The sequence below is a fragment of the Hypanus sabinus genome, chromosome 12 (genome assembly GCF_030144855.1).
Source record: "Hypanus sabinus isolate sHypSab1 chromosome 12, sHypSab1.hap1, whole genome shotgun sequence".
In the NCBI taxonomy this organism is placed as follows: Eukaryota; Metazoa; Chordata; class Chondrichthyes; order Myliobatiformes; family Dasyatidae; genus Hypanus; species Hypanus sabinus.
Window position 1 is genome coordinate 109,795,874 of NC_082717.1, and position 15,742 is coordinate 109,811,615.

Below are 15,742 nucleotides of genomic sequence, written 5' to 3' on the forward strand. Positions count from 1 at the left end.
AGTTACCTGTCTCCTGCAGTCTAGGGGTAACTGCCTCTCTGTAGCTCCTGTCTATCACCTTCTCATTCTCCTGTATGAGTTGAAGGTCATCCAGCTGCAGCTCAGTGTGCATGGTGCAGACTGGAGGTCTCCCAGACTTCCCACATCAAAACGCTGCCCCTGGAGTCATTCTCACTGTACTATGCACTAATCAAATGAGGATTGAACAAACAAGAACACAGAGTATAATCTACCTCACCCAAGCCTGATCTTGCCTCAGTTTGATAATAACTATGCAGCCCAACATTCTATTGGCTTTGTTCTACTGAGGGTGGGATGGTAGCATAGTTGTTGGTGGAACATTATGACAGTGCCAGTGGTCTGGGTTCAATTCCACCACTGTGTAAGGAGTTTGTATGTTCTCCTTGTGACCACATGCGTTTCCCCCCGGTACTTCGGTTTCATCCCATATTGCAAACACATCCAGACTAGTAGGTTAATTGGTCACATGAGTGTAAATGGCAGGTGTGGGCTCATTGGGCCGGAAAGGCCTGTTATTGTGTGAAATAATCACCTCTGAATAAATAATAACATTTAATTGGGCCAATTAAGCATCAGTGCTGTGAAGTTTCAGTTTCACTCATACCTATTTCAGCACAATTCCCTGTCTAATTATGGTTACTTTACCTATCTGATTTTCTTTTTATCTGGGTTGATCATTTCTTTGTGTCTCCAGAATCAGATTCAGGTTTTTTATCGCCAACATGTGTCATGAAATGTGTTAACTTAGCAGTGGCAGTATGTGAAAATGTAGAAAGAAAAATAAGTTAGTAAATCAATTAAAGTAAAGAAGCTGTTTCTGAATTGCTGAGTGTGTGCCTTCAGGCTTCTGTACCTCCTCCTTAGATGGTAACAATGAGAAGAGGGCATGTCCTGGGTAGTGGGGTCCTTACTAATGGACTTTGCCTTTCTGAGGCATCACTCCTTGAAGATGTCTTGGATACTACAGATGTTGGTACCCAAGATGGAGCTGACTAATTTTACAACTTTCTGTAGCTTTTTCATATGAGACGGTGATGCAGCCAGTCAGAATGCTCTCCACAGTAAATCTGTAGAAGTTTTTGAGTGTTTCAGTTGACAAGCCAAAGCTCTTCAAACTCCTAACTCCTGCTGCCTTGCCTTTTTTTTATATAGCTGCATCAATATGTTGGGACCAGGTTAGATCCTCAGAGACCTTGACACCCAGGAACTTGACATTTCTCACTCTCTCCACTTCTGATCCCTCTATGAGGATCCCTTCCTAAAGTCTACAATCAGCTCTTTTGTCTACAGACATTGAATGCCACGTTGTTGTTACAACACCATTCAACTAGCTGGTATATCTCATTCCTGTACGCCCTCTCATCTCCATTTGAGATTCTACCAACAATGATTGTATTATCAGCAAATTTATAGATGGCATTTGAGCTATACCATTGATTCTGTCTTATAACACTGTTTGCAAATTTTGCTGCTTTGCATTGGGCCTGCATTTATGTTGTAACTGAGCAACATTGCCCATTACAGCTCTGAGCTTAGGGGACACACCGATCCTTTCTTTCACACACAGCACAAAATCACTGGTGGAGTTAAGCCATAGACAAGAGAGTATCTGCAGATGCTGGTAATCGAAGCAACACACAAAATGCTAGCGGAAATCAGCAACTATGGAAAAGAGTAAACAGTCAACGAGACCCTTCAGTGATCCTGCCGAAGGGTCTCGGCTGGAATGTCAACTGTACTTTTTTCCATGGATGTTGCCTGGCCTGCTGAGTTCCTCCAAAAGTTTGTGTGAGTTAAGCCATAGCTAAGGTGTACAGTGAAGTATCTGCTGGTTTATAGTTAGCTCATGACCATTTATTTTCAAATGTGTTTTGAAGTATCATAGCAACATGTCACTGTATCCATAGATGTCAAGGTAACAATTATTGTATTAAAAATTAAAACAAAGTGCTGGTGCTTGAAATCTGGAACAAAATCTCAGAATAAATGCAGCAGGTTGGGCATATCTCAGGAGAAGAATAAACAGTCGACAAACAGGAGATGAATGGTCTTGGCCATTGTCTTTGACTGGAAAGAGAGATGCAAGTTAATTTTCAGTAGGAGACAAGGGGAGAGGGAAACAGTGTCTGAGATGAGGTATGTCAATTTCAACTGGTTATGAGCATATGTATTTCTTGGTCTGTATGATGAGTTGTTAACAATAATATAGTGAAGTGTGCCTGTCAGCTAGACTTGTATGAGTGGGACATGAAAAACTGAGCCAGTGTTATCAAAATATGGAAAATGATGTTGAATCTAAGCAGATAAGGAACATTCTGTTGACAAAAAAAGACTTACCGTCCAGTCCTGATGCATGTTTTCAACCTGAAACGTTGGCAGTTCACTTCCCCTCACATATGGTGCCCGACCTGCAATTCCTCCAGCATGTCTTTGCGGCTCCAGGTTCCAGCATCTGCGATCTCTTTTGGTTCAGTTTAACACTTCCGATGAGCAAACCTTAGACTTGAAAAAAAAATAAATTGGTCTGGGTTGCAGTGAAATCAAGGGAATATTCTAAATTATCTTGACTATTATTTAAGTATTCTCCAATTTATTTCTAATTATCCCTACATGAGGTTGAAATATGACTGTTAGAGATGCTCACTTTTCTGAGAATGAGTAGCTCCGTCAGCCTTAAAGATGAGAATGTGATCCTTTGCCCTTTCAGGGTCAGTCTCGACGGGTGCAAGTGGACGTACGGTCAGTTCAAGACTCCGGCACGTTGCCATTAATTGCTGAGGAAGTGTTGTCTATTGCTGTGGGATGTGTCAAAATGAGACCCGCTAGAACTCAGAAATATCAAGATGCCCACTTGGTAAGAGGCTACTGCAAGTAACAATAATGTTAAGTTTATAAATTACAGATGGTCACAGAAATACACAAATTTGGATTCAAATATCATTGTCAAGACAACTGGTTATCGACTTTAACAGTACTTGACAAATTTAGACTTTGGAAGATCTCAGTTGTCTTCATGACGAGTAATGTTATAACTAAAACAATCATCGTAAATGTTGTTTCATTTGATACCTCTGCTGCTAAATTTATTCTTGCCTTGATCTTGATTCTGATTGCAATCTGTGAATGTCAAGACCATCTGCCATGATTAACTGTAATAAATGTCAGTTTTGCATTTCGGTTTGAAATCTAACTCATTCTTTGAGCTATAATTTGATTGTATTGATCTTATAACTTTATCCTAGATTGCTTATTCAAGCAATAAGAATGCATAGCTGAGATATACTAACAATCCTTTGAAATTTCATTTTGTTTTAAACAGGAAGAAGAAGATGATATGGACAGTTACCAGGTATAGATTGGTTGTTTATAAATGCTATTTTTTGTTGCTTTTATTGGAAGTGGTTTATTATTGTCACATGTACCGAGGTACAGTGTAAAGCTTGTCATAGTGCTAGAACACCACAGCATAGAAGTTGGCCATTCTGCCCATTAATCTGCTTAGTCCCATTGACCTGCACCCAGACCATATCCGTTAGATACATTACATAGACTACACAGATTACATTACATAGCTGGACCATTGACATTATGCAGGAATATTACAGAGACGTAGTAATGTCATTTATGTAAAGATATCCTAATGATGTCTTGCGTACTGTTCATCCAGATCAACACATTGAGGTAGTTCAAAGTAAAAACAATAACAGAATGTAGAATAAAATGTAACAACTTTACAGAAAGTGCAGTTAATAAGATGCAAGGTCATAACCAAGTAGATTGTGAGGACAAGAGTCATCTGCAGCTACACCAGTCCCCTAAAGTCTCTCAGTTTCAATTACAAAATTCAATCTTATTGATCTTGAGAGACAGCATGGTAACAGGCCCTTCTATCCCAGTGAGCCTGTACCATCCAAGTACACCCATGTGACCAATTAACCTACTAACCCATACATCTTTGGAATGAGGGAGGAAACCCATGCGGTCACAGGGAAGAACGAACAAACTCCTTACAGACAGTGATGGGGAAAATATCCTTACAAGGGGAGACTATAAAATTCATGTACTTAAGGAGATCTTAAAGACTTTTTTTTTGCAAAGGATGATTAATCTGTGGGATGTGCTGTCAGAGGTGGTTGAATTAGATTCAATGACTTCATTTAACAGACACTTAGACAGACTCTTAAATGGACAGTGTTTGTAAAGATATGGTCCTAATCCAAGGAGATGGCATTAATGCAGATGGGCAAAAAGGACAGCATAGATGTGGTGTTTTTGTGCTACACAACTCTATGACACCATTAAGATAGGTTTTCCTTCTTTTGACAGGAGAGAGATTTGGAGAAGCTCCGTCGGAAGTGGCTGAGTACTTTGACAAAGAGACAGGAATACCTTGACAAGCAGCTCCAGAAACTCAATTGTAAACCTAGTATGTGAAGTAGTTTTTAATAACTGATCTATTTCAGTTAAAAACTAAGCATGAGAGATACTGCAGATGCTGGAAATGTAGAGCAACGCACACAAAATGCTGGGAGAACTCGGCAGGTCAGGCAGCATTTTTGAAAATGAATAAACAGTCAATATTTCGAGCCAAGACCCTTCTACCCTTCTTCAGGACTGGAAAGGAAGCTGGAGCATGCCAGAATGAAAAGGTGGGGGGGGGGGGCGAAGGAGAACTAACTGGAAAGTGATAGGTGAAGCCACATGGGTGGAAAAGGTAAAGGACTGGAGAAGATGGAATCTGATGGGAGGGAAGAGTGCACCATGGGAGAAAGGGAAGTAGGAGAGGTTCCAGGAGAAGGTCATAGGCAGGTGAGGGGAAGAGGTAAGAGGCCAGAGTGGGGACTAGATGAAGAGAGAAGGGAGAGGGAAAATTGTTAGAGCCTACCTAGACAGATTATGAGGTGAAGCTCCCCCACCTGAGAGTGGCCGCACCATAGCAAAAGAGGCAGCCATGGACCAATATGAGGGAATGGGGGTGGGGATAGGAATTAAAATAGTTGGCCACTGGAAAATTCTGCTTTTGGTGGACAGAGTGGAGGCACCCAATAAAGTGGTCTCCCAGTTTTTAGGTCTCACCAATGTAGAGGAGGCCGCATTGGGAACACCAGGTACAAGACAACCCCAACAGATTTACAGGTGCAGTTTTGCTTCACCTGGAAGGACTCGATCACTAATTTTTATTACTTTACAATTTATAGATTAAATGCTTAATTTAGTCAGTCCAGTTCTTGCTGATGAGTTCATCTACCAGAGGCCACACGAGAGGTTATCATCTGTGAACATGAACAGCAGCAGCAAGTTTCTCAGTGTATTACAGCCAGTGATTTTGTTCCCTCCTCACCCAATAACCAGACCACTGGATCTACCATTCCTTTGCAGAATATGCTTACAAGGGAAGACTATAAAGCTTGATGTCGACTATACTCCTCTCCACAGACACTGCCCGACCTGTTGAGTTCATCCAACATTCTGTGTGTGTTGCTCTGGACTTCCAGCACCTGCAGAATCTCCTGTGTATAAGACTGTGAAGTTCTTGCATTTGGAAAGTACATGAAGTAAGCAAACAGTGAAATATGGAAGATGCTGCCTGATCTCGCAGAGCGGGCAGCCCATCTGCATTTGGTTTCTTCCATGAAGTTGTGTGGTGAACTACATATACCTGTCTGGACACGCCCCCCCCTCCCCCCCCCCCCCGCTGACTGCTCCTGTGGCTCCTCCCACAGACCCCTGTATAAAGGCGATCGAGGCCTGAGCCCGGCCTCTCAGTCGCCAGGATGTAGTATGGTGGTCAACCAATGCTTGTTCCTTCTTCCAGTCAATAAAAGCCGATATCTCGCCTCAGAGAGAGTTATTGATGGTGCATCAATTTTATTGACTGCAAGAAGGAACAAGCAGTGGTTGACCACCATACTATATCCTGGCGACTGAGAGTTCGGGCTCAGGCCTCAATTGCCTTTATACACTCCACGGTAACTATGGACCCTGTACCCGGGGTGACACCGCACACACCGAGCCCTACACAGACTCCTCACGACACTCCTATACTGCGCATCTCGTACGCGTATATACCAGGCGTCTCGCACATGCGAGGGATCACTGACGCCTAGTGAGCTGACACCTCTAGTTAGGCCGGAACCAGCACAACCTTCATCTTCGGTGCAAGCACCACCGGCTCCTGTGCAATCACCGCCACCGGCATCTGTGCAATCACAGCCGGTGCTACGTAGATCGCACAACTGATTCGACCACCTGATAGACTTAACCTGTAAATATACTTGTAAGAAACTTCGCCACATGGGGACTCTCTTTTAAAACAAAGGGGCGGTGAATGTGGTGAACTACATATACCTGTCTGGACACACCCCTGCTGACTGCTCCTGTGGCTCCTCCCACAGACCCCTGTATAAAGGCGATCAAGGCCTGAGCCCGGCCTCTCAGTCTCCAGGATGTAGTATGGTGGTCAACCACTGCTTGTTCCTTCTTCCAGTCAATAAAAGCCGATATCTCGCCTTCACGTCTCAGCGAGAGTTATTGATGGTGCATCAAGTTGTGAGACTGGATTGGAAGAAATGCAAGTGAACCAAATGTTTTGCATCCCAGCTGGCAGGAAGGGTCAAAGAAAAGGCAGTAGGTGCTGTGAGAAGAGAAACATGCTTTGTTGGAGATTTGAAGAGTGAGCCAGGAGTTGCAGAGGAAAGGTCCATTCTGTCTGCTGAAGTGGGAGAGGAAGGGAAGATGCACACTGACACCATGGGCATTGATTTAGTATTGAGAGCAAAAGAGAAAGTCATCAGCAATAATGGAGAGAAGCCATGGTTATAAAGGTAGGAAGATGTCATGGAAGTACAGTAGAGAAATGGTCACCATTTGAAGAGATTTGACAGATGTGGAGAAACTGGTTGAACTGAATCCTTTGTAGGAATCAGGCTGGGTGAGAGATGTGGTCAAGAGAGCAGTGGGAATACATGTGCTTGTATCACGTTGTGAATTTCAGAGGATAGTGAACTTAGATTATTGTTTGTGTCTGTGTGTCGAGTGGGTGGAAGGGAGGTGAGGGGCTCCTATTGCCGTTGTTATATTGTGGTTGTGACTTGTGTAGTTCTGAACATTGTGGGCATGCTATGTGGGCACTGGAATGTGTGGCAACACTTGCAAATTGCCCCTCAGTACGTCCTAAAGAACCAGAAGACATAGGAGCAGAATTAGGCCACTTGGTCCATCGAGTCTGCTCTGCCATTCTATCATGGCTGGTTTATTATCCCTTTCAACCCCATTCACCTGCCTTCACCTTCAACCAAGAAGCTATCAACCTCTGCTTTAAATATACTCAAAGACTTGGTCTCCATAGCTGTCCATGACAATAAATTTGCACAGATTCACCACCTTCTGGAAGTAATTCCTTCTCATCACTGTTTTAAGTGGATGTCCCTTTATTCTGAGGTTATGTTCTCTGATCTTAGACTCACCCACTATAGGAAACATCCTCCCCATGTCTACTCTGTCTAGGGCTTTCAGTATTCCATTGGTTGCAGTGAGATTCCCACTCATTCCTCTAAACTCCAGTGAGTATAGGCCCAAAGTCATCAAACGCTCCTTATATGTTAACCCATTAATTCACGGAATTATTCTCATGAACCTCCTCTGAACCTTTTTTTTAGATAAAGGGCCCAAAACTGTTCATAATATTCTGGTCTGACCAATGCCTTTATAAAGTCTCAGCATCCCATCCTTGCTCTTACATTCTTGTACCCTAGAAATGAATGTTAACATTGCATTTGCCTTCCTTATCACTGATTCAAGCTGCAAGTTAATGTTTAGAGAATTCTGCACAAAGCAAAAGTACCCCCAAATCCCTTTGCGCCCTGATTTTAGAATTTTCCCCCATTTAGAGAAGTTTATATACCTTCTACCAAAGTGCATGGCTACAATATATTCCATCTGCCACTTCCTTGCCCATTCTCATAATTTGTCTGTTCTTCTGCAAACACCCTGCTTCCTCAACACCGCCTGCCCCTCCACCTATCTTTTTATATCTGCAAACTTAACCGCAAAGCAATCAATTCCTTCATAAAACATGAAAGAGGCAGTCCGAATACCAACCACTCTGGAACACCACTAGTCACTGGCAGCCAACCAGAGAAGTCTCCCTTTATTCCCACACTTTGCCCCCTGCCAGTCAGCCAATCTTTTATCCATGATAGTACCTTTCCTGTAATACCATTGGCTCTTATCTTGTTAAACAGTCTCACGTGTGGCACGTTATCAAAGTACTGCTGGAAATCCTAGTAAACAACATCACCGTCTCCTCTTTGTCTATCCAGCCTGTTACTTCCTTCAGGAGTTCCAACAGGTTTGTCAGGCAAGATTTTTCCGTAAGAAAAGCATGCTGACTTTGGGCTATTTTATCGTGCACATCCAAGTATCCCAAAATCTTATCCTTAATAATCAACTCCAACATCATCCCAACCACTGAAGTCAGGCTAACTGGCATATGGTTTCCTTTCTTCTGCCTCCCTCCCTTTTTGAAGAATGGAATGACATTTGCAATTTTCCATTCTTCTGGAACCATTCCAGAAACTAGTGCTTCTTGAAAGGTCATTACTAATGCCGCCACAATTTCTTCAGCCAACTCCTTCAGAACCCTGGGGTGGTCCATCAGGTCCAGGTGACTTGCTACCTTCAGACCTTTTAGCTGTTCAAGCGCATTCTCCTCAATAATGACTACTCTGGCATTCTGCTAATGTCTACCACGCAAAGTATGAATTGTGTTCTTCCACCTTTTCTTGGTCCTCCATTACTACCTCTCCGGAGTAATTTTGAAGTGGTCCAATGTTCACTCTTGTCTCTTTTACTCTTTATATATCCAAAAAAAGCTTTAGGTATCCTCTTTTATATTATTGGCTAGCTTATTTTCATGTTTCATCTTTTTGCTCTTTTTTTAGTTGCCTTCTGATGGCTTTTAAAAGCTTCCCAATCCTCTACTTTCCAACTGATTTTTGCTATATTATATGCCCTGTCTTTTGTTTTTATGTTGTCTTTGTCTTCCTTTGTCAGCCATAGTTGCCTCATCCTCTTGTTTAGAAAACTTTTTTTGATCTTTGGGATGAATCTGCTACACCTTCTGAATTGCCCCTAGGAACTCCCAGCTGCGGCTGTTCTGCCATCATCCCTGCTAGTGTTCCCTTCCAGTGCTTGGGTTGTGTTGGTTGTTAATGCAAACAACGTATTTCACTTTTTTTAGGTTCAAATTATTCCTCCCGATTTTTATTTACTGTGTATTTTCCCAGATGTAAGGCTTTATTGGACAAGTCGGTGATGTTTTCCATTCTGGGTTTATAACTCATGCAGTCCCCAAATAGATTCTTCATTTCCCTGCAGAGTATTCTGATCATCTGTCCTGTTCCATACTGAGTTTGTAGAATGTGATTTGGAAGGTATAACTGATCTCAGTGGCCTGTGTGTTACAGATAAGTCTGAGGATGATGCGGATCGTGAGGCGCAGTTGCTGGAGCGAAGATTGACTCTAACAGAAGAGAGGAATGCAGTCATGGTCCCAACAGCTGGGAGTGGAATCCCAGGCTCCCCGGCAAAATGGTTTGTCCCAGAAACATTTTCAAATAATTTTGTTTATTTGAAAGTTAACTTCCAAGTATTGGCTTGACGTTGTTCTCTTGAGTTCCATTGAATATAAAGTCATGAGGTAACTGGAACAATTAGCTAAATGTGTACTAATAACAGCAGAGAATGCTGGCTAGCTTCCATGTGACAGGTGTTTCAGATTTGTTCTGATGAAGAGTTATTAGCTGAAAACCTTTTCCCTTTTTCCTCTTTCTCCAATCAGTTGTATTTGCTTAGCTGTTGTAAGCGGAGGATTAACTTTTCAATGTTGCAAATTTTATGTTTTAAAATGTCCTGACTTGTTTCTTTGAAAAAAAATTTGGATAATTAACATTTTTCTTAAAACTTATAAATAATTAGTTATGGGTCAAATTTACTTTCCTCACATTGAACCTTGAAGCTAGATGCTTAAGAACATAGGACATTACGCCACAGTTCAGTCTCTTAGCCCCACAATGTTGTGCCAACCTTTTAACTTACTCCAAGATCAAGCTAACCCTTGCATCCTTACATAACTCTCCATTTTTCGGTTATCCATGTGTCTATCTAAGGGTCTATTAAATCTCTAATGTATCTTCCTCTGTCACTACCCCTCCACACACCTAGCCCTTCGTGTGAAGAAAAAAACCGACATCTGACAGCACCGCCGCATACTTTCCTTCATTCACCGTAAAATTATCCCCCCCCCCCCCCCATATTCACCATTTCCACCCTGGGAAATGTCTCTGACTATCCATTCAATCTGTGCCTCTTACCATCTTGTACGTCTCAATCAAGTCATCTTTCACCCTCCTTCTCTCCAAAGAGAGAAGCTGGAGCTCACTCTACCTTTCCTCATAAGACATGCTCTCTAATCCAGGCAGCATCCTGCTAAATCTCCTCTTCACCCCCTCTAAAGCTTCTGCATCCTTCCTATGAGGAGGTGACCAGAACTGAACAGAATACTCCAAATATGGTTTTACCAGGTTCATTAAGGTTGTTATAGCTGGTGGGGGGGTTAGTGAGGATAAGCTTCCACTTCCCATTGAATGATCCTGATGACATACATCTCAAATAGCCCTGACAGCTAACTCCAGCTGCTGGCCTTCACATGAGATTTAGCTACTGACAGGAGAAGGGGTAAAGGCAGGTTATTGGTCCTTTAAAACCAGTCACTCTGGGCAGCCATGGTTGGCAGCTCATCCAGGAGAAGGAAAATTCTGATATCCAGCCTCTGTTACCCACTCATGGGAAGGCTTCAGGAGTTAAAACCCCAGGGAAAAATCTGGAGCTGGAGTCACTAAAGCAGTTCTACATTGAGTTCAGTGCTGACCGGCGATCCCTATGATGCTGCTGGTGCCAGACTGTATTGGTTTCTGCCATTCCTCGGCTGTGAGCAGATAGGGAGCCTGCTACATGGGAAACAGCTCCATATCGTATTGGCTTGGCTTGTGTATCGACTGAGGGCGCTGCACCAGCAACGTGGGATGCAACATCCATGGTTGACTCTGACCAATGGAGGGCCTCGAATAGGTCTAATCAGGACTTTATAGAGCTGCGTCGTTATCTTGCAGTTTTTGAACTCAATCCCCTGACTAATAAAGGGCAACACCTTGTTCACTTTCTTAACAGCCCTTTAAAGAAATCGTTAATTACTTCTGTATTTCTGTGAAAATTACTGCATTTAATGTTGATGTGCCTTTTGTTGTAGGAGCCCGGCTACTGGAATGGAAACACATGTTCCTGTTATTTTTCTTGATTTAAACAGTAAGTTCTTGCCACCGACACATAAAACAAGAGAAATTAATAAAAAAACTGGTAGCTTGCATCAAGTCAGTGAGCACTCTTAAATTTTTTTTGGCAAGTACTCTGTGCTTTTATGGGCAAATGTGTAGAACTTGCTGGAATTAATGAGTTGGGGACATTAATTTTCATTTTTCTAGATTCCAGTCACTGTTTATATGCTGCTTTAGGCATGGTAATTTAAGAATGGGCTCTGGAGATTAGATTGGTTCCAAACTATGGGGAAATTTTGAAAATTCCAAGTTCTTACTCCAGTCCTTAGTTTGTTTCCATGAACTACTGGAAAAGTGCTTAAAGTTTTCCTCAGGCTTGTGCCAGGGGGAATTTCAATCCACACTTTAGACTTTTTTTCCCTACTTGAGGCATTTCCAGAATTAATATTTCCTGAGCTAATTTCTCCCTTCACCCACAGGGCAGGGGTGCATTAAGCTTTCTTCTTGGTCTCAAATGCCATTTGCTCTAAGTCAGCTTCTTCATTTTTAAATGAGTGGGAAGAAGACAGAGTAATAGTACAGGATGGGCCCCTCAACCCAACTCACCCTTGCCAAATAATTATCTGGTCCCATTTGTCTATCATTGGCCCATATCCCTCTATTTTTCCTATCCATATACATGTCTTTTAAGTATTGTAATTGCATGAGCCTCAAGCAACTTGTTCTGTATTTTCACCAGATTCTGCGTGAACAAATTGCCTCCTAAGTTCCTTTTGAATTTTTCCACTCTCACCTTAGATCTGTGTCCTCTAGTTCTTGATTCCCTTACTCTGGGGGATATATTCTATGATCATTCTCCCTTTCTCTGCTGTATATAATTTTACATGCTTTTCTAAGGCATTGGAAAGCTGTCTTCTGGAAAGTGCTACAGGGCTGTGAAAACAACAATTGCACACCATCTTAAAAGTTTTTCCACTGGGCAGTTAATCTGATCAGCCATTCTATTCATTCCCCCCCCACCCCCCATCAAATATATCAGTCACTGTAAACACTGTAACCCCCATTCTATAATGCTGTTTATATTGCAAGTACATGCTGGTATTTATGCACATTTTTATTTCATATTCAATTAACCTCTAATTCTATTTTAATATAATTCTTTATTCTTCATTGTTGAATGTTTTTTGTTGTATGTTGCGCCAACACACTGCAGCAAATCCCTAATACACATAAAAGTATATGGTGAATAAAATAGATCCGTGATCAAGCCAGTGCCCAAGTCCTTTAGTGTGTAAGCTGGTAGACTAGTTCTGAATTCTGGACAAGAAAGAGGAGTGGAATTAATTGAGGAATGATGGAGTTATCAATATAAAAGGCAAACATTGTTCCTCATAGACCTTGTGCTTCTAACTTAGCTATTGATTATTTGTGCTGTATCTCTGTTTCTCTCTGCTCTTTCTCATACCCACATTTAGCAAATGACTTCAGCTCCCAGGAAGATCTTGACGGACCGGAACCTGGTGGTCTGGATGCCAGCCTTGTAGATGAAGATGTCGATGAAATTTTAGAACTGCAAATTGCAAAGCATCATGATACAGAGGTGATGTAACTTTATAGCACCTTTAAAATGCTGCACCTTTTGTGTTCATCATGTAACCTTGTGATCTGAAATTGAAGTGCTTCTCAAAACGTGGAAGAAACTTAGGCTGCAGGAAGTAAAAGGCAGGAAACTTGAGGGATTAGGGAACGTCGGAGGAGAATCATGAAATTGACATCAAGAGTTGGAATCAAAAGGGAACAGGAATCATCTAGTTTTGTGATGTGTAGAACCAAGTTTTGGTTTTATTTCAGAAAAAGAATTTTATGACAGTTGGAGGCCTTTCATTGTTATGGATCATAGATAAATAGATACTTTATTGATCCCAGAGGAAATTACAGTGTAGCATTACAAGTGCAGAGATATATAAATATACAAATATTAGAAGAGAAGTAAGAAAGAATAAAAAATAAGTTACCACAAACAGTCTATCAGGAGGGTGTTGTCATCACTTCCCCGGCTATAGGTGGACTCAATATAGAGCCTAATGACCAAGGGTAATAATAACCTCGTATAGCGCTCTTTGGAGCAGCGCAGTTGTCTTAGTCTTTTACTAAATGTGCTCCTCTGGCCAGCCAAGGTGGCATGCAGAGGGTGAGAAACACTGTCCAGAATTGCCAGGGTTTTCCGTAGGGTCCTTTGTTCTACCACAGCCTGCAGTGTGCCCAGTTTGACTCCTATGTTTACAGAGATTTTTAATCTTTCCCTCTCCCAGTTTAGAGTGCCCTCCTGCTTCAAATTATCCACCATTGTCCCTGTACCAAAAAAGACCAAGGTAACATGCCTGAACAACTGGCCTCCTGTTGCATTCACCTCAATAAAAAGCAAATGCTTTGAGAGGCTGGTCAAGGATTACATCTGCAGCTTGCTGCCACCCACACTGGACCCCCTACAATCCATCTATCGACACAACCAGTCGACAAACGATACAACAGCCACTGCTCTACATGCTGTCCTTACACATCTGGAGAAGAAGGATGGTTATGTGAGAATGCTGTTCTTGGACTACAGTTCAGCATTCAACAGCACAGTTCCATCCAGGCTCGACAGGAAGCTCAGAGGCCTCGGCCTTGCCTTGTGCAAATGGACTTCCTGTCAGATCGCTGGCAGGTGGTAAGAGTGGGCTCCCTCACCTCTACCCCTCTGACTCTCAATACAAGAGCCCCTCAGGGCTGTGTACTGAATTTCCTCCTTTAATCCCTGTACACCCATAACTGTATCGCTACCCACAGCTCTAATCTTCTAATTAAATTTGCCGATGACGCTACATTGATTGGCCTTATCTCAAACATTAACAAGGTAGCCTACAGGGAAGAAGTCACCTCTCTGTCACAGTGGTGTCAAGAAAACAACCTCTCCCTCAATGTCACAAAAACAAAGGAGCTGGTTGTGGATTACAGGAGGAATGGAGACAGGCTAACCCCTATTGACATCAATGGATCTGGGGTTGAGAGGGTAAACAGCTTTGAGTTCCTCAGCATACACATCACCGAGGACCTCACGTGGTCTGTGCACACCAGCTGTGTGGTGAAAAAGGCACAACTCTTTCACCTCAGATGGTTGAGGACGTTTGGTATGGGCCCCCAAATCCTAAGAACTTTCTACAGGGGCACAATTGAGAGCATCCTGACTGGCTTCATCACTGCCTGGTATAGGAACTGTACCTCCCTTAATCGTAGGATTCTGTAGAGAGTGGTGCGGACAGCCCAGCACATCTGTAGTTGTGAACTTCCCATGATTCAGGATTTTTACAAGGACAGGTGTGTAAAAAGGGCCCATAGGATCACTGGGGACTCAAGCCATCCCAAACACAATCTATTCTAGCTTCTACCATCCGGGAAATGGTACCACAACATAAAAGCCAGGACCAACAGGCTCCGGGGACAGCTTCTTCCACCAGGCCATCAGACTGATGAACTCGTGCTGATTTGAGTGTACTCTTTATTACACTGACTGTTCTATTTATTATAAATTACTATGATTGCACTTTGCACATTTAGGTGGAGTTGTAATGTAAAGATTTTTGCTCCCATGAATGTGAAGGATGTAAGAAATAGTCAATTTAATTCAATAACAGTGCCAGCCTTTTAATAAGCTCAATAATCAGCTTATTGAGCCTGTTGGCATCACTCATCTTGATGCCATTGCCCCAGCACACCACTGCATAAAAGATTGTACATGTCCATATAAAAATAATTACAAAACCAATCACAGAGTCTAATTTTTTCTTTTAAATTGTAAGCATGCAGAAGAATAGAATTAATAGAATTGGGATTGGGTTTCCTTTATCCATTCCTTACTTACACCCAAACGATAATATGCTATGTTCGGCACTGCTGTCCAGCTGAATCAGGAGCGGGTTATCACTGGTGTATGTCGTGAAATTTTTTTTGCAGCAGGGGTATAGTGCAATACACACCAAAAAAAATACTACAAATTAATATATGTATTACAAATGTTGCTGTATAAATTACATATATATGTAGTATTGCACACTACAGCTGTTACCACACACACACACACACACACACACACACACACACACACACACACACACACACACACACACACACACACACACACACACACACACACACACACACACACACACACACACACACACACACACACACACAAAACCACCACCACCACCACCACCCCCCCATCAAATGTGTGCCTGGGAGGTTCGTGCTCATGATGAAGCTGGCTGAGTTTGCAACCCACAACAGCTTTTTCTAGTTCTGTGCAGTGGCCCTTCCATACCAGTCAGTTTAGAATGCTCGCCACAGTA

General features: G+C 42.4%; 1 protein-coding gene across 2 annotated transcripts in view; it reads left to right on the forward strand.

Annotated features, from left to right (window-relative positions):
- The window catches only part of LOC132403284 (kinesin-like protein KIF13B), a 249,855-nt gene that overhangs the window by 195,424 nt on the left and 38,689 nt on the right, over positions 1–15,742 (forward strand). For both annotated transcript variants that reach the window (XM_059986723.1, XM_059986722.1), the window contains exons 25-30: positions 2,729–2,875; positions 3,341–3,370; positions 4,348–4,447; positions 9,489–9,615; positions 11,330–11,385; positions 12,830–12,954. In XM_059986723.1, the coding sequence (XP_059842706.1) occupies positions 2,729–2,875; positions 3,341–3,370; positions 4,348–4,447; positions 9,489–9,615; positions 11,330–11,385; positions 12,830–12,954 (585 nt within the window). The remainder of the gene's footprint in view (positions 1–2,728; positions 2,876–3,340; positions 3,371–4,347; positions 4,448–9,488; positions 9,616–11,329; positions 11,386–12,829; positions 12,955–15,742) is intronic.